The sequence below is a fragment of the Diachasmimorpha longicaudata genome, chromosome 1 (assembly GCF_034640455.1).
Source record: "Diachasmimorpha longicaudata isolate KC_UGA_2023 chromosome 1, iyDiaLong2, whole genome shotgun sequence".
Taxonomy (NCBI): Eukaryota; Metazoa; Arthropoda; class Insecta; order Hymenoptera; family Braconidae; genus Diachasmimorpha; species Diachasmimorpha longicaudata.
This window is the reverse complement of record NC_087225.1, coordinates 6,421,194-6,449,143: the sequence shown is the minus strand read 5'-3', so window position 1 is coordinate 6,449,143 and position 27,950 is coordinate 6,421,194. Positions and strand designations below refer to the sequence as shown.

The window sequence follows — 27,950 nt, the reverse complement described above, 5'->3', positions numbered from 1 at the left end:
AATGCAACCCCCCAGCTGTTTGATCTCCCCCAGTGACATCATTTTTCATGTCATAGGCCCGGTCCACGGCTTAAACGTGGCGGATTATATCTATTACCGGAGTATGACAGAACGACTCTCTTCTGCATCCCGTCATCCCCAACCCCTGAATTCTCAGAATCAAATTTTTTTATAATTTCCGTAAAACCCTCGCCCGATACAAATTCCAAATATCCATCTGGAAAATACTGAACATCTCAAGAGAAACCGAGCTTTAAAAAATAACTGTACACGCCAGGAATGGCCTGTAATTACACCCCCAAAAATTACACCCCAGAGCATTCGTCCTCTCCGCCCATTCTCCCTAATTCCACTTTTAATTAATTCATAAAATTGAACGCTCCCAGCATTAGGCGTAACGAGAGTGGGCATAATGACAGCGACGCCAGTTGAAACGAAGAGGTGAGGGGTGATGTGAACCGCAATAGAAACGAGGACGTCAGACAGTGAGAGGGGAAAAAAAAAATGGAAAAAATTAAGAACAGAATGCGTAGAAATACCGTGAACCAGGGGGAGTTAGGTAGATGGCGGGGGAGGGGGGGGTAGGAGTAACGAAAGAAAGAGCAAGAGACGAACCTGTTCTGTTCTACTCCTCACTCACACCGCGGATTTTGCCGATCGGAATCGAGACAGCGGTACGGTGGGGTGCAAGGGGGCATTGGCAACCGCAGATATACGGTGGCGTGAGCGCACTGCGCATGCGCACAAGGTACAATCCCTTCAAAGTCTGTCTGCCGCCAAAAACCATACAAACTGTGAGAATCTGTCTTCAGTCGCGCACAGCCGGTTGTTCATTCACCAACGTGAGATACTCGCTGATTCACAAGCTGAATATTTTTACGAGTTGACAAGACATCGTAAGCTAATTCACTGGCTGTCAAGAAAATTATCGAATTTTCAAATTTATTTTTCCGTTAATTCTTCGGTCTTTTTCTTTATTATCGTACGATAAATTTTGTGAAACTCGAATTGAAAGTTATCTTGATGTATCAGTGATAGTTTTGAGACTATTTCTGGGAGAAGTGAGTGGAAGATATCAGGAGAGCAGACGAGTGAACCAAGTAGTTCAATTATCTTTTAGTAGATTAGTATTAATTAAGAAAATGAGAAACACACCGGAGAAACAACTGTCCTGGTTCACCTTACTCCTAACAGCATTTTATTCCTGTGAGTATATAATGTAATATATAGTGTATACGGCGCCACGCGTATCAGATTTATTCCTTTTTTCACTGTTTATTCATTCGGAAAAGTTTGGGTGGTGAAAACTTCCCTTTCAAGACAATCTGGAAAGTTTGATAATGAAATTCGGATCGCGTTACAAATTATCATGAAATATTTGACGAAGTGGGTGCAGAATTTGTGCTGCAGGTGTCAGATGTTTTCGGACAAAAAGGGTTTGAAGTATCGGTTTTATTTTGTTCAAATGGACATATTGATTTTGGATTACGTAACATGGGCTAACAATATTTCATTAAATTCGGATGTAATTTGTTTCCATTGTGCAATCGATGCAATTGAAGGAGTAACAATACTCGCGATTCATCTATTATTAAATTGCTCTTCAATTGCAATCACTGGGCGTTTAATTGTTTTGTTTACAAACAGTGTTTATCCTAGGAAATTTACGTCTTATTCATCTCAAACGGAATAACTTGTGCGATTGCGAGAGTCATGACTAATATTAACTGTCTGGCTTGTTTTAAAAAAAAACTGTCTCAGCAGTGTGAATGCTGCGTCTGTAGTTATCGAAGATTAAGTCAGAAGAATCACTTGATTGAGTCATTTTGACAAAACGAAAGCGGTTTTATCGGAAGATGATTGGATGATTCACACACAAATTAGGGGATGAGTGGCACTCGACACGTATTATCAATCCACTGTGAACATCATTATCTTTCCGAGTATGTGAGACGTTTCGTATCGTTAATTACTGCGGGGCAAGCCGCAGAAGATAATGTCATCATTATCAGATACCTTATCCAGTCCTTTGAAGATAAAATCTAATAATTCAGTTAATATGGAAATGTCGAATTATTTTCACTCGGAATCATAATGTAGGGAATTAAACGGCTCCTCTGGTGAAGTAATCTTCGAAGATGGAGACGAAATTTTTTTAAAGGATCGAGTTAATGAGTAGTTTCAATTTTATTACTCGACGATTAGGGGAAATCACTCGCACCTTGAGAGAATGATCGAGAGCTAAAACGTATTGAGCGTGTAATTCGAATGTTAGTTTTAACTGGAGTAACGTGAGGAATCAAATGACCTATCAATCCCCTATTCTACTACATTTTAATGAAAATGAGAGGAAGTAATGTTCGGAAAAATCAAAAATTTCAGTCCCTCCGCGGCAAAATAAAGTGGAGTAAAAATTAGGTCAATAATAAACAGCTGACACATATTGTTGATATGACGCCAACGTTTCACTTTTATTCTATACGTTAATCGTGAGAGACAGTTTCTTATCTGAGGAGTTATGCAATTCCATGAAGCTACAGCAGAATAATTTTTGTAATATCTTAACAGACGATTTCTTTTTAACTGGGATAAAAGTTTGAATTACTGACTAGACTTGTGGTCATTGTACAATGGCTCTAGTGAAAATCATGTCAAAATTACAATAATAATCGGAATGTGACACACATTATCAATACGATGGAAACGTTTAGATTTTCCCAGCTATTTGAGATATTCAGCGGTGTTAATTAGTGCGCCTCACACCTGTGGGAGATAACGTCGTTACCTGAAGCGGTAGTTTTTGAAGATTAAATCGGATAATTTTATTATCAGGAAAATATTTGGGAATTACCATGTAATGTTCAGATGTTATTGAAATATTTCTTCGGTAAAAAGACTAAAACATCTTACAACGTGCAACGAATGAGTGGATTTTACTTCCTTGTTTAACAAACTCGCGATTAGCATATTTCAGAATTGACACGTATTAGCAGTACGATCGGAATGTTTCGATTTTGCCAGGTACTTTAGATACACGGTATTATTAATTACTCTAAAGCACAGCTGTGGGATATAACAGTATCATTATCTGTAGCGGTGTATTGTTCCGTGAGGATGATATTGAACAATTTCATCATAATGGAGAAGTATGTTCAATTTAATAATTCATTAAACAATTATTCCAAATTGCCGTTGAAATAACAGGAAGTGAGCGGTGAAAAAGACGACTAAAGGGCGTTGAGAGATTGAATTAATGGAGATTTCCACATTGATTCTGGTCAAATTAACAGAGTACAATGTTATTATTATCGAAAATTTGGAGCTATCTTCCTTAGATGCCAAGATATTAGTTAAAACCTGGTCAATAGTCAGACGTGACTTCTTTCGGTTTACGACTTCGCTACTGAATTTGGTTTTGTTAATTACTGTCACACAGCTGTGAGACGTGAGAGATAGCAATGCCATTATTTGAACTGTTATATAATTCTCCGCATACAAAACTTAATGATCCTGTCATTCAAGGAAGGCCAGAATTATTTTTAGCAAACAAAATGGTAAAACATTAACTGCTATGCTCTGTCTATTGAATGGAAGTTTTGATCCGATTTGTAGGCGTCAAAGCTGATTTTTTTCAAAGCATTTTGTGTTATGAAATTCAAGCAACGATTAACTTGATGAGCTGATTTACTTCACCACAAGACGTTGAACAAAATTGTGTGAAAATCGGTGAGTAAGCGACAAGTCGCGCGTTTCATTCCTAAAAACTGACCATTTCCATTTTTATCCGTCGGTTATCTTTATCGTAAGATATTCATCACCACTATCACCTGATCCGTTATATAATTCATTGAGAGTGGATTTAAATGCCTTCACTATCACAGGAATAGTGGATTTATTTTCAGAAGAAGTGCGAAGAATCAGTTCCCCCATCTCTCGTCTCCTGAAGTTCAATGGCAATGACACAGATAATTAAAAAAAAAAGAAATTAAAACAGATGGTCAGGACTTATTCACCGGTTAGTCTAATGTGTAAAGTTCAATTTACCGCAGTGCAAATAAATCATTTCACGAGTTGTCGATAACTCATAATAAACATTTATTTACATTGTACAATAAATATGCTAAATTCGAGGTTACAATATTTCTCGAATGATCGCTGCAGACGGTTTAGAGCACTTCAACACTTGTCGTTTGTGCTTGAAATAGCGCGTGTATATCACACCAATAGAGACCACCAGCCACCACGTGGGCTCGGCTTTTCCGTTACATCGTACGAGATGACGTAGTGAACGTTCATTGGTGGAATAGATGGGCGTGCATCGTCCGTCGCCCCTCACTCGTACATTCTTGATGACTTTAATCTGTCTCTCTCTATCTTTCCGGAGAATGCACGAGGCAATCAAGAAAGAGTGAGAGACCCTGAGACTCGATTTCTACCAACACTGTTACGCCATTCTGTAGATATCCGACTTACACTTGGTACCGATCCAAGACTACAGACGCGTCCCTCACACAATTCCACTTTTTGCGGTTTTTTCTTTTATTAACTACAACTCACTATCATGCGATGACATTGAAGGCAAACGTGTCAATGTACCCGATGCACAGAGAACTCGGTCTTTAGTATCAATTTCCGGGAATAAAATGCCCCCATCCTGAGATGGAAATTGCCATTTCCTATCCTGCCTCGAGGACTGACGCCTTGGAGTACCATAAATATTCATTTTCAGGTTTACAACAATGGGAGAATTCCTCTTAGATCCAATGGCTCTGAATGCACATTGATTTTTTTTCCTGGAAGCAAGAATACGTTGTTTTTCCCGTGATACGAACATCGGATTCAACGATTGATAGGAATATTGGCTTTGATTAGTATTAAGAGATATTAATCGGGTACTACTTAATGGTTACAATTTAACTCCAAATTTGAACATTAATGAAATATTCAGACGTCTGAGTGCTTAATTAGATCTTAAAGGAATGAGTGAATAATCGATCGTTGATTGCTCGCGTATTCGAATTCAGTAATTATAAATATACCAAGATAGCACTCCAAATTCCGGAATATTTTATAATGCAGTGAATTTATTTGTCATATAACTTTCGAAATTTTTCTTATTTCTCGACAACGTAATAATTTCAAACGTTTCCAACCAATCCAAATACATTTTTTGTAATAAAAAAACAATTCTTGGTTTATCGTGGAGTGTACTCTAGGCGATGAGTAATAAAAGATTTTTTTATGTTTTTCATTGCACTTAATTGAGTCGTCTTGAATATAGCGGTTATAGCCCAAGAATTTGTCCACGGTGTCACGCAACGCGCATTCTATCAGATAGAGGGCAGAGTCGTTGGTTCATTAAAGGTTTTATAATGCACCGCAAATCAGAAACCAGAGAAAAGGGCTAGGTCGAGTACAAATAGAAACGAAATCGAAAAGATAGAAACGACTCCCTATAAATACCAGAAAAACTCTGCCAACTGATTCATTAGAATTATTCTGAAACATCAATCAGCGAGATTTACTGATTCCAACTAATTGCAATATGCCATTGAAATTCCAACAGTAGGAGTAAATGCATACCTCTAATTGAATAGTTTTTTTTTGTCCAGTTATCAGCAGAATAATTATTCCATTTAATTAACGGAAAAGGGAAAAAACTGATTTTCCCCTTTTAAAGTTGATAACCTGGGGAAAAAATGTTCTTTGAGGTTTTAAGAGATTAAAAAATGCGTGGGAGAAGCCGGAGGCAATTGCGGCAGGCCCATACACACAGACATTGTCACGGTGCATGGCCAGACGTGTAATACATGCTTGCGAATCAGGTTGTGCGCATATTTAAAACGTATGACAGGAGTCTCGTACGATGCCGATTCAGCCAATCGGAGCCATATCGCACTGTCCTCGCCGACTCGCTGTCCCCGGTGTTGAACACACGCGTTGCGTGACGGGCACATATCCTCAATACGTATCCAAATATTGGAATTGGATTGCCATCCGTTACTTCAAGAAAATAATTATCAATTGTGTCACATCAGTTGAAAATTTGCAGCGAACGTTAAAATTATGTTTCGAAACTGAGCTGGGATTTCACAGCATTTTTTAATGACGATGAAAGGTGGATACACAATTTAAATGTGCGCGTGTATTTTTTATTTATTTTGATGAATAATGAATTTTCGGACAATTGAGTATGTCTGCAAACATTACACTTTTATGGCTCTCTACGTCGATAAATATTCAGGAAAAAATGCGGAAGTCTCAGTTCGGTATCGATTGCGGAACCCATTCGGAACAATTACGTTGTGGTATCGTGATTTTTTACAGGCCATTTCCCATAGTAACAAAAAAAAAAAAATAAACGAGATATAGAAATATCTTGAAATTTTGGATGAACGTGAGCGTCACATCCGGAAGATTCAAACCGATGCGCCACTATGGGACGCGATGAGGTCCAATCACATGAGAGAGCGCGTGCATGGCACGCGCATTCCATATCGTGGGTGATAATTATCGAGTAGCGCGAAAAAAAATCGTTATCGCAGGTCTCCTTTACAGTTTGGTGATTTTTTCTATGGAAAATATTAGATCCACGAGAGAATCGTCAGAGCAAATTAAGAAAAAAAAATTATCAAATGTTGATTCTAACTACTAGCGTTTCTTTTCTTTCTGCAATAAGTATCACTTTTTCACACGTAACAGCAGTATCTCGAATTATTTGACCAGTCACGGAGTATCAAATTACTCTAATAAGCCCGCTCAGCAATGCCACTGATGTTTTTTATCTCCTAAGTATCGAATAGCCTCTGTAAGCGTCTAGGACTGAAAAAAAGTTTTTAAACTTTTTCCTCTTTCCTAAAAAATGTTTCATTCGAAACTTTGACTCTCAAAGTATTCAGAAGAGTTGGGTAAAAATAGTTGGCCCGAACTTCGTAACGACCACAAACTACCCAAAATTACCGAATTAGCAGTGGAGAAAGGGGCAAGGCAATGACTTGGTAATTTCTCACTCTACCAAAACGATAAAATTAATTTCCTCAATCCCTAATTAACTAGTTTAATTATCAGTGATCGTCGTCAATATTCTACCTTCACCCTTTACCGCAACCTTATCATATTATTTGTTCTTGAATTCTATTCAAATGATTAATTACATTCTTCAAGCGATAGATAGAAAAATTGAGGCGGTTGTTGTATTTCATTCGTTTGGGATATTCGAGTCTTTCTAACATTTCTATTGAAAATGTAGAATTTTTCGTGGAGCCATTAGTCTGAACATTATTATCAAGTCTATAAATAAAATTCAATATCTAAATTCTTGATGAACCTGTTTAATTATTAATACGATAAGATCGATACGATGTGATAGCGCGATAATTATCTATTATCGTCTCCAATATCGCCTCTTCTTCATTTGAATTAACATCTTGGTTTCTGGCTTTTCATTTTACTCTGTAGATCGATTCAGTAGCAAAGTCGTAAAACGAAGCAGAATATTACCGTCTCTCAGATATACAGCAGAATTTGTATAATGACATTTGTTATAGCAATTAATTCAGTCTACAAAAAAACTTAGAATAAATTTTTGCCCTTCACCCTAGATAAATTAATTACTTTCGTCGCACCGAGTCTCTCTGATTTCATTGGCATGAAAATTGAGACGATCTTCAGTGCAGAGATGTTTGTACTGATAAAAGTATAAAATTAATTTTCTCAATAGCTGATTAAATTGTTTGATTGTGTACAACTGTTTCCATCCTTTCTTCTTCGTTATTTAAAACAACAGTATCTTGACGTTTCATAATTTTTAATTTCACTCCGTAAAGAATGAGAATGGGGAGAGGGCATGAGGGCTGGATGACTGAATGCAGAAGTAGCAAAATTAACTAACGACCGGCCGTGTAATGTCCCTGTAATTTCTCTCCCACGGGGGTTATAACCCTCCACTGGCACGTTTTGGAAAATGGTCCACAAATTTATGAAATCCCGAGACTCATCTCCTCGCAAGGATATTCCCTTTTGAATAAACTCAAAATTCATTATAACAATTACAACCCCAATGGAGAATAAAACTAATTAAAAAACCATTCTCATTAGTCGGGTAAGATAGCTGCATGCATTTTATGGAGATGTTTTAATTCAATTATGTCGGCCCGTTTATAAATTTCATGAGACTGTTGGCGAGTGAAGTTTCATTAAGTCTCACAGTTCAAATCAATATCTCGTGTGGTATGAGGATAAAATTGATGAAATAATAAGTGAATATTGATGCAGTTTCAGTATTCCTCGAATAAATTGATAATTAATTTTCATATTCCCCCTGTGCAATTATTTGTAGAAATAACCAACATTACTAGGGATATAAATCAATATAATTGTGGACATTTTGCCTGAAAATTAATCGTTCGACGATACATTTCGCACTGATCGACGAGTCATTGTCACGAAACTACAGAATTTCATCGGACAACAATCGAAACATTATCTATCATTGGAATTTATTTATATCATTGGACATTGTACGGTAGCACGTGTAAACGAGTGTAATTCCTGGGTTTTGTTGGTAGTCAAACCGCGCCCCTATCCAGTATCAGTACTGTGGACATTGTGGAATATATGCTGGTCGTCGATTATCGAGATTTGATTGGACGTCGAGATAACGTGATATTTGTTGGTGGATATGTGGCCCGGGCATTAGATTAATGACGCATGGGTTAACCAAAAATCTCCAATCACCATTATTCTTCATTTTCACATTTTTTTATTCATTCGGATTGATTGGTTTTGCTCATTCAGTCGTTAACGAATTATGAAGAATGGACTTTTTTGAAGTTAAAAAAACTGAAAACCATTTGATAATCGGAGGGAAATGGAAAAATTAACCAAAGGAAGTTCTTCATTTCCGGCGATAATTGAGAAGAACTTATTTTCCATTGACTTTTATTTTCAGCGCCATTAAAGGTCTGTAATTGAAAAAAAGTGAAGTAATTTTGACGTTTGCTGGGGCAGAATATTTTTTCGATGAAACGAGAAGAGGGATTTTTCGTCGTTATTTTTTTATCCGATTAGTCAATACATCATTCGCAATACATGAATAGAATCGAATGGTGGGTTAACTCGAGTTATCGAGAAGCCAACAAACCTAATGGCAAACCTTGCATATTTCATCCCCCTCCCTTCTCAATTCTTTTCTTATCGACTCCTTTTCTTCGACTCCATTTCTTCGACAAACATATAGAACTTCGATATTTTTCTTTCCATAACCTTTCCTGAGTTTTGAGGAGGATGAGGTGGAGCGCTGAGGGGTGAGAATAGAAGGGAGTGGAACAGACGTTATTTCACGTTGTATTTCTTTTTTTTTTATTTTCATCAATAAAAAACACTCTCGAAAGTATTATTGTGCAGTCCCAACCAGAGCAGGTCCATTACCCCTTCCACTCTCTTGCAGTAAATGTCCACAATCATACTTATTAGTGTCAATGCCACCCATGAATGAATTAGTCTATTCAGTCAAATTGTCAGGAAAATTGCAACAACTGATTTAATTAGTTTCTCGGGGGTAACTATAGGTTTTTGACCTGTTTTTTTTCTTCTGAAGCTCCTTCAAAATTCATTATGAAACTTCAGAGTTTCTAGGTGGTCACTAATCTACTCTAGATCCACTCTGAGAAGATTGATTCTGAATTTGTAAATAAACAATTCTACAGAGTCCATGAAATTTAAGAGAAGAAATACCCGTATCTTTCATAACGGCGTCTAATACTCTTTTTTCGAATTTTCAAATGTAGCTGGTGGTTGCATTCAAAAGAACTTCCGAGTGTCGAAAATTTTGTCGAGATTTCATCATTCAATGCGAATTTTAAGTAGAAATAAAATGAAAACGTCACGCTTTACTTGCCTTGTAAATCACCCATGAATAGTCATCACCTGAATGAACGGAATTGTTCAATTAACTCGAAATTCACGAATACATCCACTGGAATGCTGATAATTTTACCTATTTTTCCCTGAATGGCTGAACTGAATTTAAATTTGAATGTAAATTTATCAAATACTAGATCGAACTTTCGATTTCCCAATCCCAAAATATTCTAAATATTGCGTGGATGCTCTTGAAATAAATTAGAGAAATGTTTAATCGTCGTCCCTTTTGATTTCTCCGCGCCTCCCCCATTTGTCTTCAACTTCTCGCGCATTGTTACACCCGAGAAGGAAGAGGAGAGGTGGAGGGTAGTGTCAGGGGATGAATCCAATGCCCCAATTTGATGCAACTGGATATCGCCGCGCTTTAATTTTCGCGACTCGGAAAGAATTTTTCCACATAAACCATAGATATCACATCTGCCAGGTGCATGGGTTTTAACGATGACGGATGAGTCGCCACGGGGTGAAGGGAGGAGGACGGGGGAATGCAATGTGTAGGCGAAATTTCAGCCGGTGAATCTGGTTTGCCTTGTATAGCCGTAGAAAAACCATTCGTTCAAATTAAGACGCTGACGCGAATTTAATGGCGCCCACCGTGGCTTCTGGATTTATATATTATTTTTTTTACTCCCCCTTTTGTTTTCTTCGGACCACTCTGCATTTCCGTGTAATGGAAATTTTCCGACTTAATGCGAATTTCAACTATAATTCTTATTTTTATTACATTTTTAAATTCAACAACGAAAAATAATATGACAGGGAGGTAAAAGCATTTCAACGTCATGGGTTTAAAGTAATGTTTATTCTCAGTGGAAAGTACAATATGTTTTGGATTATTGATTTTATTACTTAAATCACAATATTAAGTGGGTGATATTGTGAAGGCGTAAAATATGGTTAAACTACCTTAACCCGTAGTATTCAGTGTTTGGGTCGTTGCAGCTACGGTATATTTAATCCCTCTTAATCTGACAAAAAGGCGAGAGCCAACGGCTCAAGTGGATCAAGCCAAGTCCCCTGGGTATTGGACGCCCAGCACACTGGCTAGCTCTCTGCTTGCCCTCTCTCACCCTCTTTTACCCTCCCTGTTCCCCCTCCAGTCCCCGTTAAGACTGTAGAGACACTTAAATCCCCTTTGAACCATTTCCCTGCAGTAAACTTTCGCTTTTTTCCATTTGATCTTGGGTAGTTTAACGGCAATAAATGGCGGGGTCAAAGTTAATTTTTTAAATCCATTGGTTTACAACTTTTTACGTGGAGTTTGTGTCCTGCATTTGGTAGGTGGGGTAAACAAGCTTTATTCAATATTTATGGGGTGAAATTTTATGATTTCAGTGCTGGCTAGCTGTCGTGGAGAGGACTGCGGCCGTGAGGAACTCGCCAGCTGTGCCAGACCACTCGGTAAAATTACAAACGACAATGAAGTGGGTTTTGTCTCAACCAAGGAGGAACTGACTGCACTCTGCCCGTGAGTATTTTTCATTAATTTTTTCATTGTGTCCCTGGGAAATTGCATCAGCGAGTTTTTAGATAAATTGAGGGAGGGGAGTGTAGTAGGAATAATTATGTAACTTTGTTTTTTCATTTATATTGAGGAATCAATCGATATTATGCTGTGTCGGTAGAACTAACACATTTTGGTAAAATAAAATTGATTATGTGAGAATCTTCCTTCTTTTTGAGTGAGAATATTTTAATTGTATGAGATAAATAATTGGTTTATTTGGGGTTTTGAAAATTGAATGCCAATGTAAGGATTCCATATCAATTTCGACGTGTGCTTATCCAATCTCGATTTCGGAAATGATTACTCGACATTCAATTCATGGAGTTTATTTCCAGCTGCGGTTTTGTGGTCACTGGCAAACCCTTTCTCAAATAATAAAATTAATGGGAAGGCTCTTCCGATTGAATTATTGAATCCATTGATTTGATGGCAATCTCAAATAAGTACAACCACGCTCTGATAAATGATAAAATTTGTGTGAACTTGAGGATTTTTGGGGTTTATGAGAGCTGTCTCCGACGGTGATACTGAGCAATACTGCTATTAGTGCGAACATAATTGATATTTTGAAGATTAAAGACTTGAATTAATTTCAATCGGAAATTAAGGTCTGGTAAAAATCTGGGATTCACTTTTGCGTTCAATCCGTAGTTTACACTGAAAAAAAGAGTTGCCTTTGCGAAGTATATTTACATGCTACAATAAATGTATATGAATGTTTGCGGCAAGTACATATGTCCACTAAAAGCAATTTATTCAACTCAGAGAGAAAAGTTGGGTAAAAATTAGGTGGAAAATCGAGGGAAATTTTACTGTACGACAAAGAATCGCAGAGAGAAATGTAATTTAATGAACAAATAGACGATTGCGGAGAATATTTGACGATTCCAAGTATTTTAAATATTATCTGTTAATACGACTGGGGCAACCTGTTTTCTGAAGATGTGATTTGAGAGGGGGAGGTCCCAGCGGAGATTCTTCAACGTCTCTGCAAGTGTGCACAATAATATTACATGTGTCTCGAAGGAGTTTAAATTCATGAGTGGTAACCAGCTGGAATTATTAGCTGGAATGAATTAGCTACGTGGTCACGAACTTTTAGCATAACCTTTGGTAAACATCTGTTAAATCTGAATTGAATGGCCTCGATTAAAAATTAAATTCCTATCTACATCGCCTCAGAGGACTTCATAATCTGGTATTTTGAGATAATTGGTGAAGTAGTCCACCAAGCGGTTATCTCAGATGAGTTGTACAAGTTGGCTCGTTTATCGAATGACAGTTTCCGCACCCTCAGAAAATACTCCCTCCTCCCCAAACCTCCCTCGACTGATCTTCAAAACGTCTACCTTCTTGTTACAACTTCGACAATCTTCCTCTCATTATCCTCGTTGGGTACTCAAAATACGGTCCAAGTCCACTCGTGAAAAGTAGTCGACAGCCGTTTGCCGTAAGCTCGAGGCTGAAGATCAAGTCATCAGGGGGTTGAAGAATACGAGATGGAAGGAGGAAAGGGGAGAAGATGGTACAACACTGTTATTGGAGTCAATTTATCTGAAAAGCTCTGTTGATTGTCGGGTGGGCAGTGGCTACTTGGGAACGTAAATCCTAGACGCTTTATCCAACCGCCATTATTTCTGTCAATTTTTAATTTTTCTATTTTGCTGTGTTGACAGGGACCTGGAAGGGAGTATGAAGTGCATCAAGTGGTATACACTGCGGTGCATGGTAGGAGATCAGAGAGAGAATTTCAATAGTATTTACAAAGGTGTTAATATGGCAATCATTGAGCTCTGCCACGACGGACCATATCAGGATGGTGAGTCAGATAATCTAACGATGTTGGGGGAATATTGAAATTACGTGAGCCTTTGAAGTGTAGGCTGTCACTTCCTGTATGTCCATCAAGATTGCGATACTACAAAAAGTTTATGTACCTCTTTTAGTAAAAAATTCAAGTTTTTTCAATTGAAATGTCGAGTGTAATTTTATAACAGATCATAAAATTTGTATTTTGGCAAACCGTATCAAACAGTGACTGAATTTAATTGAGAGTCTATTAAGCTATCCCTCTTAAGTGGATTCGGTTGGTTAGAATGGGATTCGGCAAATTGATGAGAATGATAATTTAATGAGGAAATTGATAGAGAATATTTTTTTCCTTCACCGTCAAGTTTATATCAATGACAATCGGCACATTAGACAGATCCTCAATACAAGTATTGGGGAATGGATTCACGTTGAATTCCATCAGACACTTGCAATGGTAGTTGGGTAGTAGTGATACTCGACGCCATCTATTCCGGTAATCTCGAGAGTGCCGAATGCATTATTGAGTTGAGAGCTACTCTCTGAGCGAATACTTGGCCCTTCCAGGCCGAGCAGGTATAGCTCTTGTCTTCCCCACTTGGTGCGACTCACGCTTCAAATACATCTACGCAACTACCCTTGATAATCTATCCGGGGTGTGTCTTGGGTTACGCACAATTACCCTGGGCTGACTGCATTTTCATCAATTTGTTTTTATACCCCTCTTCTCCAATGATTTTTTTTCTACTGGGTTTCAAGGTTCTTTTTCGAAGTGATTAAACTCCCCGTGGACATATTTTTTCGATATTCCGAGGGAAAAAGTTTTAATGAAGCTGGGAATTTTATTATAACGAGTTCACTGTGTCAAATCGGAAATATTAATAGGATTTTTTCATGAAGTTTCGTTCTAATGACTATCGTAATCCTAAAGAAATTTAATATCGTGAATAGTTTAAGAATCATTTTCAAAAGATTAAGAAAATTGTAACACGAACTGGGAGTCCAGTTATGAATTTTAAATAAATATTTAATGGCTTAATTCAATCACTTATTTTCGGGTGACGATATGGCACTTGAGTTTTGCCGATAAATGCATTAGTACATAGATATTTTAGTGACGAGATTCCCTCATAGAGTATCATAGAGAGAGAGAGAGACACTTAATTAATTGGCACTTAATGAAGATTAATTTAACATTAGGTTAGAATAGAATTAAATTAAGCTCTGAGTAAAGATACATGAGGATTAAAGCTAACTAATTAGGTTCATGACGAACTTAGAAAAACGTGGAGGTAGATGAAATTTGAACGAAAATTGACCTCTCACGTATAGGCCCTTTCTGATACCAACGCTTTCACACGAAGTCCAGGCTGCAAACACTACATCAAGAAAACCCGGGCAAGAAACCCCCGTCAAAACAACTTCAAAGCAAAAAAACGTCAAGAAAAGAAAACTTGAACAATTTAAACCGAAAAAAAATTTGAAAAACTTCTAACTATTCCAGGAAACAAAATACAAAAGTAGAGCAGTAAGAAAGCTTCAATAGATACCCATCAAACCGATTTTTTATTAACAATGATTCAACACAATTTCAAGTTGCATTCTACATGTTTGACATGGGATGCAAGTTCAGGCTGTTCACAAGCTCGAGTCCTCGACTGTACGTTTCAAAAAAAGACCGCATATTGGTTTGTAAAAATCGCGTTGAAAAAAAATTATAAATCTCAATTTGATTCATTTATACAGCTACTATTTGGTTAACATGGAAGAAACACAACTGACATGACAGAAAATTCTATTTTCGATTTCTTCCGACGGAAATTTACTATCACGATACGAAGGATTAAAAATTTGAGATTTGACGACTTTGCAGGCGGAAGGTCTTTAATTTTCATTTCAATGTTTCAGCATTTCTCAAGCACGCTCCATGCATGCAGATTGTCCAAGCCGACTACGAAATATGTTCCAAAAAATACCAGCACACGGTACTAGCACTTGACAAGAAGAACCAAACGAGGTCTAGTGAACCACTCAAGTCAATATGCTGGTAAGTTCCATTTAAATTCATTGTAATCGATTAAGGTCTAACAGAGTGATGCGGTAAATGTCTCTGTATGTCCTTGACATCGTGTCGAAAAGTCGTCTGTGTATTTTCCATAAATATATGCACATAATTTTGCATCGTATCCATTCGCAATTGTCTCTGATGCAGAATTATTCGGATTTATGATGAACGTGTGTAGCGGAAAAATTTGTCGCAAGTCAATTGTTTTGTTTTTTTCATTCGCCTTCAGCAAGTTTTAATTTTTAATTATGGACTTGAAACAAACACGGAACTCAGCTGTAGTTCAACACCACTTGTTCTTCTTTATAATTCTGGGCGGTGAATTATTGAGTTTAAAAAATCGTGGAGAGTTTCTTGTTTTCTTTTTTTTTCCATCCAACTCTTTTATTCTTCGGGGGTGAAGGAGGAAAGACGGGGAAAAGAGAGGGAGAGGAAGTAAGTCCCTCCTCCGGGAAACGAGAGTTCAAAAGCTGCAGTAGACCGTAGCACAGATAGGCTAATGACGTTACATACTGGACTATAACATCGAGGCAACCGACTCGACACATTCCCGCGGGAAACTCGGAGAAACACCCAGAGATAGAAATACATGTAATGGATATATACACAAAGCGAAAAGATAGCGATATCGTACTGTTCTTTTCTCGGAATCCACAGTAGTACTTGGGCTTTAATAATTTTTCAAACTTTCCTTTTTGCGGTTATTGTTTACTTTTTCCTTCCTCTCCAACCTTGTTACGAAAGAGAATCCTACAGTTTTCCGTTGATTAAGTCTTTATTAATTGGAGAACAGTATTTTTTATTTTATCGTTTGTTTATTTTCTTTGTTTAGTGCTTTCCAAGAGTATCTCGAGTGCTCGCATCATATTGTACGCAGGAAGTGTGGTGAAGAAACAGCGGAATTTTCGAAAAATTTTCTGGATCTTATGGCCAACTCTTTGATCAAGGTTTGTGTCTCAATCGATTTCGTTTATTGGTGTATTTTCATTTTAATAGGATATTCAAATATGAGTTGTGATCTTTTGCATTTTTATGATTCGCTTAAAAAATAAAAAAAATGTGTGATGTCATATTTGAATATCCGCATTATTGATTAAGAGAAGTGCATAAGTGGAAGATACGCTTATCACACAATTTAATCGAATTGTGAACGATTTATGTTAAAAATCATATAGACAATTTTGGAGCTCTATTTTTGTCGTGAACACTCGATGTACAACAACTTTCCGAGGCAAAAAAATTTCCGTTTGATAATGAATAAGATTTACCTTCAAAATATCGCTAGAAGCTGAAGCTATTTCCATCTTCTATTCATTATTCTTGATTTTCTCATTTTTTTTTATTTTAACATTTTAAGGCATATCTATAGCTAGTATTTGCCAATTGCATGACTCCCAAAATTATGTTTCAGATGCACTGTACCCGCTATACGCACGAGGAGTGTGCCTCCCATTCAACAGCATCATATATCTCCATCAATGGTCTCCTCCTGCTGGTAGTTGGACTGATATCCCGATACTTTACGTAAAATTACCAACTACCAAGCAACTCTTCGAAATCAAGTAGCAAAAGTGCCTCTGCTCTCCGTCGTCCTCCATCAGCATTGAATCTCGACTCTGTTGAAACAAAAACTCCATTTGGAGGAGTCAATCAGGCTGACGATCTCAAAGGAAGTACCAGAATTTCTGTCCCAAAACATGAATGTTCTGTGACAGAACTCATAGAAAAGTATCATGATGGCTCGTGTGCCAATAAATCAACGAATGAATGAAGAAATGAGTTAGAATAAACGCCGGATGAACGGTGCAAATAGTTAATTATCACGTTTCCAAGGATTAGGTTAGAGAAATTCATTTTTAGAATTAAGTTTAATTCAATATTGAACCGCTTGTGTGCTATTCATCATCTAAAAAGTCTGAAAAATAGGGGAGTGAAAGAATTCCAAATGGGGCGGGGAGGGGAGGGGGGTCTTACTAGGGGGAGAATAACAGGGGAGGGAAGCCTTGCCAATCGAGTCCTGGTAAACTTTTCTGTTCATTAACTTGTCCTTCTAACTTCACGTCTTCATTGACTCTATTCGTTCTTCTTCATTTATCTTGCACCCTCAAAGCGAAAACTTTTCCGCGAATCTCTCTCATTTTATTCAACGAGCTGTAAGCTTTTATCATTTTACTTTTTTCTCAACATTTTTTTTTCCTTCCTCCTCTTATTTAGCTACCCCCGTTCTCAGTTTATTTTTCACCGTAAGAATATTTCAGAGTTTTTCCCAGCATTTAGAAATGTGTATACCGTGTATAATAGTAAAAAATCACGAGGAAGAATGGCAAGTACCATCGGTTAAGTTCACTGATTTGTGCTTCTCAATCGAAGCCCCGTATTTGAATGGTTTGTCGATTTTTTTCATTTTCATAGTGAATGATTAAGAATGTTATAAAAAATGCAGAAGTGATGGTTTTGGGGGACAGGCCTGAATGTATACGTGTGACCACTCGGGTTTTAGATGATTAATTGTTCCAAATTTAGCATTACATCAACTTCCGCCCGATCGGTCCAGTAGTGCCTGAGATCCAACAACTTCGTTAAATTTGGTTTGTTCTCGGTATCTCAAAATCTACTTCACCGATTTGATTTATTATTCAAAATACTCGTCACGGCTGCCACTATCTAGATCAACCAAAATAGATTGATATGGACAACGTTTGGAGATATTACCGATGTTTCGTGGTTCATGAAAAATATATTTGACACAAGAGCTTGAAAAAATGGAAATAGCAACTTGAAGTTAGATAGGTCAACAGTTATAATATTAAAGTTGGCATTTGGGATGAGGGAAATCGGCCGAGTGGTTTATTTCGTGTAAATGTATTTCTTCAATTTATGAATTACTAAGCTGATTTTATTTTCTCTCCAAAGTAGTCGTCGCCTCAGCCACTATCGAGGTCAATTGAAACATCTATCCATTTTTTATAGTTTTCCAGATATTTCTTGTTTTCGTTTTTTAAATTTTCTAATTCTTGTACCTACAATAACAGGAAGACAACTGGGAATAGCAAAGGGAAGTTCGGTACGATTATAGTACCGAGAATACCGAGGGTTAATAGTTTGGATACGCGCAAGTTGTCAAACAGTTCTGAAGATATTTAATTTTTTATTTAAAAGATTGAACGTTTTCCTGCAGATACCCGGTAATGGCTGAATGTATATTAGACAAGTAGGTACTCGCTATAGATCCGTTTGAAAGCTTACTACCAATAGAATTGGTAGAGATACAAAAAAAAAGAAGTAATGACAGAAGAAGTATCGATCACATGCCTTTTGTCACATGGGCTCCTACCCCTACCTATTTTTTTTTCTAGTTATCTCTCGAAACAAATCACAGTTGCTTCTATTGAAAGGCGTTTTTGTTTTGCGAGGTTATTCTTGCTTTATATTCTCATGTATTTCTTTTAAGAATCAAGGGAGGCGACAGGGTCTTGTATATCTAGATGAGCTGACTTTCGTCTTCTCGACCCCATTTCTATGTTCTATTGTCTCTTCCAATGAACAATCAATTCACTGTGTAAATGTCTTCAACATTGTACTGAGTTTGTTAGTGAGTTCATTATTGACCATTTTTGGCTGAAATTTTTTGTTGTAGTAGCACTGAAATTTTTGCAATTGTCACTTCCAGTTCAATTGTTCCATGAACACTGATGAAAGTTGCCAAAATTCACGTGGTGCTGCCGCTGATTGACGTGAACAATTTTATACCGAATAATTAATTACATATTTCGGCTATGCTACAGAGATCCCTCACGATATGCAATTTCTGAAAACTTCTTTTCTTGTCTTATTGAGTATTATCATGTCAATGAAAAAACGTTTACTCCGGGGAGAAAGAAGGAGGAAGTCGAAATCTCGATGCTACTTTTCCCCCAAATTTACCAATAATACTTGGTGGGGCAAGGAGAAAAATAACCAGATGTTTTTTTGTCCGGATTCGAGAGTTTCTTCTCTCTTCTTGGGAGTTACTTGGGTCGATCGATTGGTGGTAGCTCAGTCTATTGACGCGGTTGAATGTACACAATGGGAAATAGAGAGAAGGAGTTTATCCGATTTTGTTAGGGGATGAGTTATTCAAGCACAATTTCACACACTTAGACAACAAAATTACGGGAACGAGTTACTCCACTTTCTAGTTTTGAGGGGATACACTATTGAATTTTCTTATTACAAGCTTTAACATTAAAGATCGTACATTTTAACATATGCGTTCACTTGAGAAAATATATATTTGCTGCCATGAAAGATTCAATTATAGTGAAAAATTACAAGTACTTCAAAAATTAATTTTTCACTTTATGACATTTCGATGTGATTATCTAACAATGAAAATTTATGTCGAGTGTTCAGTTCATTGTGCTAATGCAGAAGTGTCCCCAGACACAAAGTGGATAATTCGATTCATTTGAATGGTATTTAATTTGGCGGTTCGATAAATTAAAATTTGTAAAATATTTATTGATATAACGTATTACATCGCTGAGTACGTAACTCTTTCAGTGATTTTTTATCTGCCGAATTTTCAAATCTCAGTGACGTATTCCCTGAATTATCGTCCGAATGCATTGATTGTTCAACACGGGGAAGACTACACAAATATTACAATTGAACGCACATATGTAAATAATGTTGTGCTCATTAATGTTTATGAAATTTGAGCGTATGAATATTGAGTGAATAGAAAAGTAGATGATGTAGTAAATATTTCACCTTGAAATCGCCTTTTATTGTGTTTCTTCGAATGGAGGGTCGATCTATATTTTTTTCGTTGGCCCCAAATCTTAAGTATTATAGTATGCAAAGTTGGTCTGTACCTTTTACTCATATTAATGTTGAATAGCTAATAAATAACTTATGTACAAGACGCAGGAACAACGGAATGAGAGTAAATAGAACGGGAGGGTGGTACGCTTGCACTTCCATGTAGGAAGTTGCAGTTTGCGTAAACATTAAGGAATAAAAAAACATGTAAAATAGGAAATAAAATGCAATTTGCGTAATAGCTCCTGCATTTTACATACAGTATTTATGCGTGCGCGTCTGAAGAAAAACCATTGAAAAATAAAATTATCATGGAACAGCTGTTGCTGTACTTTTATCGACATCTGTAAACCGAAAAGAGAAAAAAAATTATAATTTATTTGTAATATAGCCATGAAAGTTTGTAAATAGAATTGTCAATACTCAAGGGGAAAAATTCTTTGAGAGTTATAGTTGTAAAATTTAAGATATTTACAATAAAACGATTATTTTCATTCATCGAATATCTTCATTTTTCCTCTATTTTCATCAATATTTGGAGCCTAACATTTCTCTATCTGTGATGGGTAAGTATTAATAAATAAATAATTCAAGTGTTGGTTTTGGTTCTGACGACTAACGGGAAGATATTCCGGAAAAATTGTCACTAATTAAAATATCACACCGAAAATGGACACGTCAGGCATCGAACAGACATAAATTTTGTAAAGCACAGGAAGAGTGACAGGGGGTATCATTTATATCGAAGAATTATCGCAGAAAATGTGGCTTCAACTTCGAGTTTTATTATTCATAAGTCATAAAAAAAACGTGGAATTTTTCTGTTCATAAAAAGTTAATCCATGCCACTCCAAACTGATTTTGCAATGGATTTGAAATTATTTTTGAAAGATTTAAGAGCACACGTTGAACAATTCTTGTAAATAATTAATTTACCCGAGTGCATTTTCATGCCATTGAAATAATTGACAAGTTGATCCCTCCCGAAGCATTGCAGAGTGGAATAGCAAAAAACAGAGAGCTGATGTTAATGCAGCGGTAATTATATATACTCTTATTACAGGAGTACTGGCCCTCCACTGGGAGGGCCAAGCTCAGCGGAGAGAAATTGTGTTGCTGAAATTAACAAGGAGGATTTGAAAAAGAAGAAGAAAAATAAATAACAACTGGGGGAAAATGAGAGCGAAGAATGCTGGGAAGAACAGGTAGCTGGTAAATTGGAAAGGGTGCCGGTGGTTATACGTCTGTGTGTCTGCTATTTCTCGAGTCGCATTGGCCAACAGCGGGTTTGAAGGGTTGAAGTGGGCGAGTGAAGGAGAATGCCTGGGGCTGCTCATCGTTCTAAGCATTCCATGCAATGTGACCGATAGCCTTGGTTGGCTTTGAGGGAGAATTGGTTAGCTTCGAATGGAGAATTACCAGGACACTTGCCAACGTCCACGTCCAATCTTTGACCTCAAGATCGAATTAATCCTCGGTCATGATTATTCCGAGGAAATTGTGGCAAACATTATCACAAGTTATCAGAAGAATTTTTTTTCACTGAAAATTATTAGATTCTGTGACGTTATAACTGTTTTATTATGAGAGAACGAGACGAATTGAATGACAAATTCGACGATTTTGCAAATTCTTCGCAAGTGAATAATTCCAATTTTTTTTTAACCTTCTTACTTGACAATTCTTCAATCCTATTGACATTTTTCGTGAAATTTCTATTTTTATGATTTTCCTTCGCACAAGAGGATTTCACGTCGTTATTCTGAAAACTCTTATTAGTTAAATTACTAAATTAAATTTCTTCCTAACGGCATCCCGCAACCAAATAAACCAGAATTTTTATGCGATGCAATTACAAAAATGTATCATCCTAATTCAAAATATTAAAGAGAGAGAGAGGGATTAAATAAAATATATTCCGTGTCGGGCTTTCAAGGTATGAAAGTGGTGAAGCAATATTTCTCTAAAAATAACTTCTTCATTGCAGGCATTAAAGCAATTTGTTACTTTTTATTTTTTTTTAATCTTTAAAAAATAATTCTGTTGACGGAGAATTCCTCAATTTGCGCGTCTGCCGACAAGATCACTCTCTTCCGGATGAATTTTCGTTGGATGCCTAATGAAAATTAATGGGCATTGCGCGCATATAACCCGGAGGTAGACGGGAATAACAGGCATCCGGCCAGGCAGGTATGATTTAATGCCAGTACTCATCCTCTTTTACGCGCATCCAAGTGCCAACCTTCAGCATGAAGCCATAAGTTTTTTACCTAGGTGTGTCATACACGTCAGCCCTGTCAAATGTACTTATTCGAATACATCATTTCTTTTTCTACTCCCATTTCGTTTTTTTCCCTTCTTCTTCCGACTAATAAAGACGTCATTCATGTCCCATAAAATGAGAGGAAAAAAACGAAGATGATGATAAAAAGAGTGGGGACTAGAGATGAAAATCGGCAGTGGAAATCTCTTTATTGAATTGTGCAAAGGGAGAAGAAGACAGAATGCTCGCTGTTTATGGGATAAAACGACGATGGAAACGACATAATCGAGGTGAAGCTGGTACTTGGCTTTATCATCGTCATACTGCTATTGATAGCCAGTGGAATATCTGTATATGCGAGAGGGGTTTATGCGAATTCAGGGAAATATTGATTCGTCTCGTAATGCATAAATCCGAGTATACCAGGGTGAAATTCATGTGTGATGACTCTCCTCACTATGTCTCCGACCTCATGAATAGATGAGCCCACACTCGGGCAATGCTACGATATATTATATTATTGACGGAATAACGAGCGACCTGTAACGGTGCGAAAAAACGGAGAAACATTCGAGTTACCCCATCATTTCACTTGGAACAGAATTCATCCTGAAGTTCGGGTGCACCGCGTTACTGATGTACCGATGAAATATTAGAAGCAGATGAGGGGCAAAATGGACGAGGGATGTTATAAGTAGGGAATCCAAGGAAGAATTGTAAACAAAATTATTGCTTGGCATTTGGAGTCCTCTGCTCCTTCAACTTTCGTGAAATATTGCGAGCGACCTTACAAACTGAATGCAAATCGAAAGGACCTTTTCTATTTCGCAATCCATAAATCCAAGGCTGATCCATAAATTGATGGATTCTACACAAACAACTCTTCAAGGGGCACGGTACATTACATAATTTATGGAATTACAAACAGCTCGTAATGAATCGATAAAACCTTGAATAACTCTGAGCAATGATGGCTACTGGATATGAATTTTCCTCTAACTCTGTACGCTTGAGTTTCTCGTACCTCAATGAAATATTGAAATTAACTAAGGAAATCCCAACGGAAATGTTATATACGTTTGAATAATGGAGTGCATAACACAAGACGCCTGTCAAGTTTGCCGATTGACGTTTCCAGTCATTTGCTACCCCCTCTCGCCTCTCGCGATTTTTGACGTAAAAGCCCAAGTGATTCCAGAGCGATTGTCTGCCACAAAATTTGTTGGAGTGAAATGTTTACGATACGGGCATTCCAGATAAAGGCGATTATATCATGCACATCAATTATGAAATTACAAATCACTTGTAAAATCAGTCGATCAATTTATAATATGCTGACGACATCTAAAACATCATATTCTTTTGCTTATGGTGTTTCAAGTTATTGACAGTGCTTGATATGTGTAGACAAAAATGAATCGTCTGTCTATAGCTGTTTTCAGTCCATCTCAGGATGTTATAGTTTTTATAGTTTTTCTCCAAACAGTATCGAAATGTTTATAATGGTTTTAATAAATAGAACCAGAGAAGAAACAGAAAGAAATGAATGAACAAGGGCCTTTTGTCGAATGGGTCTAGAGTGTGAAATCTTTGGTCACTAGGAGTCAGTTGATCTGGAGACATCATACCAGAAAGATATACCTTCTGTGTGCGATGATAAATAATTAAAGTTGATAGTTACATTGTTTTTATATTATTGAGACAATCTCTATCCATAATCCAATAAAAGTCTCAATGAAATATTGAAATTAGACAAAAAGCTCTGACGATGACTCATATAGGGAATAATTGCTTGACAGGACAGTCCTCCATGACATTGTTAAAAATATTTCTCTGGATTTTTCGTATCTAATCATTTATTCAAAATTTTTGTTTGATAAACCCTTTCATTGCAGATCTGATAACCTCGTTTTCTTCTAACGCTGTTTTTATTCTTCTGCCCTTGGATATGAATAGCAAACTGAGAGTTATTAGTCTTGAACAATAATAACTCGTGACGTGCTATTTTTTGTCGATGTGAATTTATTTCTACCTCTAGATGCTTCCGTTTTCTGGGAAGGATTGAAATTAATCATGAAAATATTATGGTAAATGTTATGAATTGGATGATGGGCTGTACCAGAAGACGGCTGTCAAGTTTGCCTACTGGGGTTTTAAGTCTTTTGCTTCCGTTCTTCCGCCGGCCTCCACCCCCTGCCACCCTCGTAGAATTTTTGATGCAAGGCCCAAGTGCTTGCAGAGCTTTCGGCTGCCACCAAACTTGTTCGAGTGAAATGCTCCCGAGATGCTGTTCCGAGATAAATACAAGCACTTCCGGGGTAAATGTGTATACGTGGCGTGTGTGTGCCGAAGGGTCAGACTGGATGACATCGGGGAAACTTCTGGGAAATGGTTTCAGACGATTAACACTGGTCTCACCGCACTGCCCCTCCCACATCCCATGCAGATGGTATTTTAAAAGTTAGAGCTTTATTTACACAAGTTTTGCTCGTTTAGTTTTCGAGAATACCATTTCTAGGTGATGACTTGATCAAATTTCCCCGGGCAATTCAGGAAATTAAATTTTCTCTCTATCTGGAGGAGGAGGAGGGGGTGGGAAGGTCAGGATTTGCATTCCGATGGAGTTTTTCGGTTGATTTTGCTTGCCAAGTTATTCAAATCAGGATTTTTTTTTCCTTTTCAGAGAGCCAATTTTGTGGATAACATTTTTTGCGCAGCTAAATTTGGTAGCTGGATGGTCAGGGCGTACACTGAGAGGAAAAATTTCCAGAAATAGAAATTCGATCATCGATCGAAATCGTTCATCGATTGAATAATCGCAAAACGATGAAGTGCTGTTGTGGGATGGAAATGTCGATTTTACCTGAACTAAAATTGGATTATGGAACCGATTTTGCGATAGTAATACCTTTCGTATATTTTAAAAAATTAGCAAGTGCCTATTTTTAGGACAAAATCGATTTCGATCAGTGCTCACGTGCAGAATTATCAGGAGAAGCACAGGGTTGAGGGTCTTTTATTTTAACCCCTGCGGATGGAACATGATTTTGCTCTCGCTATTTTCGTCAGTGGGTTAGGGAAATATTATACAAAAAACCCTCTCGTTAACTCTCTTGAACTCCATCACATTCAAAGAAAATTCGACCACTCTACTAGGAGCATATTCTTTACTAGAAATCCATTTCAACAGTATGGAATTCATTCACTATCTCCACCAATTACCTCTCGCGTCACAAACGTATCATCGGCCCAGGTGAAAAACTCCGGTGCCAATGAAAAAAAAGGACGTTCTGTGTGATACCTATTCAAAATGATTGTCAGTGAAGCGAGCATTTACAAGAATGAAGTTTTTTCGTCGATTGTAACGCGCGACGTGCTTGTATAGCTATTCACGTAGATTACAAAAATAAAAAACAAAAAAAAAAACGTAAAACAAACAGTGAACAAAACAGTGGAGTCAATCCCTCGCTATCGCAGCACCAGATGAATAACGCTGGTTTGTCCATCGTTTTCATCGATGGAATTCGGGTTTAAATCAAATGCGAAATATCTTCACGAACGGTATCTCCATTTAATTAAACGATTTGAATTTAACGGATGTACCGAGTGGCGAGGAGCTAACCATGCGGCTGAAGAGATAAATCGATTGTGCAATTGTGAAATGAATATAATAAAGCACTTCGAATATCATCTGTTGGGTGCAATTATCACGTTTGCGGGTATTTCGATTATTCAACTCCAATTTTGTTATAGATAATCGATAGCGATTTGTGGAGAGGCAAATTTTGAGGCACTGACGACGGGGTTCACCTCAGCACCACTGTGCGAACAATGAAAAGAATGGGAGAAAAAAAAAGAGAGGGAATTATCAATTGACCCGGAATTCCTGCGTGACCAAGCGATCGGTTATCGCATTTATCGCAGCTGGTGTGTTTTTTATTTTTTTTTTTTGATGCATTTTTTTAGTTAACGAGAACACTCGAAAATGCACCCTTTGCCACGCAGTTCAACATTTTCCGGATTTTTAGGTGAGGGATGGAATTTTACTCGGTCACTAGAAAATATTTTATCACTGGCAGGGTTTTTCAGAAGAACTTGATGAGATTGAAGGGCGTTGGTTGGAGTGATATCTCACGGGAATTTCATGCTGAATTTCATGAAGATACGGGGTAAAAATAATATGAGGTGTTCGTGCAGGGAGAATTTCTGGGTCGGTGCACTTTGTAGTTGATTAATCGACAAAAAAATTCCGGTGAATGTTGTTGATTATCCAATCGTAAAAATAAGTTCAATTTTGTCGAGTAGCTGGGGTATTCTGCTAGGTCTACTCCGGAGTTTGACGACTTTTATGTTCTTACGACTCACACGAGAACGGCAAACTCGACCACTGAGTAATTCATCAAGAAGATGAGATCATTTATATGCACAAAAAAATATTTTGTATATCGTACAAGCTCTGCCAGTTGTTTTTTTCTTTAATTTCTAATTTAGATTTGTATTTTGCAGTCAGTTAGATACTTACATATTCCCTCTATGTACCCAAAATCTGTCGCACATAGGAATTTTTTCGTCGTATATGGCCTAGGGAATTCTTTTTTAATTAGTCTATCTACCAGTTTGCTTCTTTGTTGCTCGTACCTGGGGCAATGCCATAAGATGTGGTCAAAAGTTTGTCTTTCTGCGTCACACGAACAACTGGGATCATGGGAGACCCCAACCCGAGCCAAAGAGGCTGCTAGATGGTAATGATTAGCTCTGACACGATTGACAGTGATAATACATTTTCTGGAGAGCTTGGACTTTCCATACCATGGGCTTGCAGACTCCTGGCAAAAAAGTTCGAAATAATCTACACCTTTCTTCTTCCCTATTTCAACGATTTTACTATTTATCTCTATTCGTTCTTCCCTTTTAAAAAGTGCTCGGAAATCCGTCAAAGGTACTCTAAATTCATTGCTAAGATCATTTTCTGCCTGCCAGTTGTTTGTCTTTGTATCAATCAAGAAACAATATTTTTTCGTCAATCGCATAATTCAATATATGAAACATTAATTTATCTTTCATATTCATAGTTTCGTCGATGAAAGCACAGAGAATTTTATCACTGTCAGATTTTTGAGAAATATACTGGTTGCACCCAATACGTCTATCACGTGTCAATCGTCAATAGAACATATGAAGGGAAAAAGAGTATTAAATAGAGAGAGAGAAAAATGGATGGATACGTGCGGCTGTAAGTGACAAGCCAGCGGCATCGTACGCTCCAGGAAGAGCTCCATTGATCAGTCACGCTCTGTTCGTGCAAATTTCTTTTTCATGCCCGTTAAAATTTTCCGCGCTCTGACTCCCTCTACCACTACTCACTATTTTTTTTTTCACCACTTCTGTCGAGGGAGATCCGAGTATCATTCGGCGTTCGCTTAAGAAAATCGCTGCTGGCACTCGATTCCAATTAAATTACCCTGCGCTGGATATTATACGGTCCAGCGGAGAAGGGAGGAATCAGTCTTCAGCAGAGACGTGGAGATAAAAAAAAATTACTACGTGCTCCTTAGCAACCATTCTTCGGAACAGATTTT

General features: G+C 37.4%; 2 protein-coding genes across 5 annotated transcripts in view; one reads left to right on the top strand and one right to left on the bottom strand.

Moving 5' to 3' along the window:
* LOC135163999 (protein tweety) overlaps nt 1-27,950 on the bottom strand; it is a 151,727-nt gene that overhangs the window by 7,635 nt on the left and 116,142 nt on the right. The gene's annotated exons all lie outside the window — the stretch shown is intronic.
* Nucleotides 790-20,606, top strand: LOC135164057 (uncharacterized). Its single transcript, XM_064124072.1, has 6 exons — nt 790-1,206; nt 11,260-11,392; nt 13,108-13,250; nt 15,149-15,287; nt 16,138-16,252; nt 16,717-20,606. The coding sequence occupies exons 1-6, from the start codon at nt 1,143-1,145 to the stop codon at nt 16,831-16,833; spliced, it is 711 nt and encodes a 236-aa protein (XP_063980142.1). The 5' UTR covers nt 790-1,142; the 3' UTR covers nt 16,834-20,606.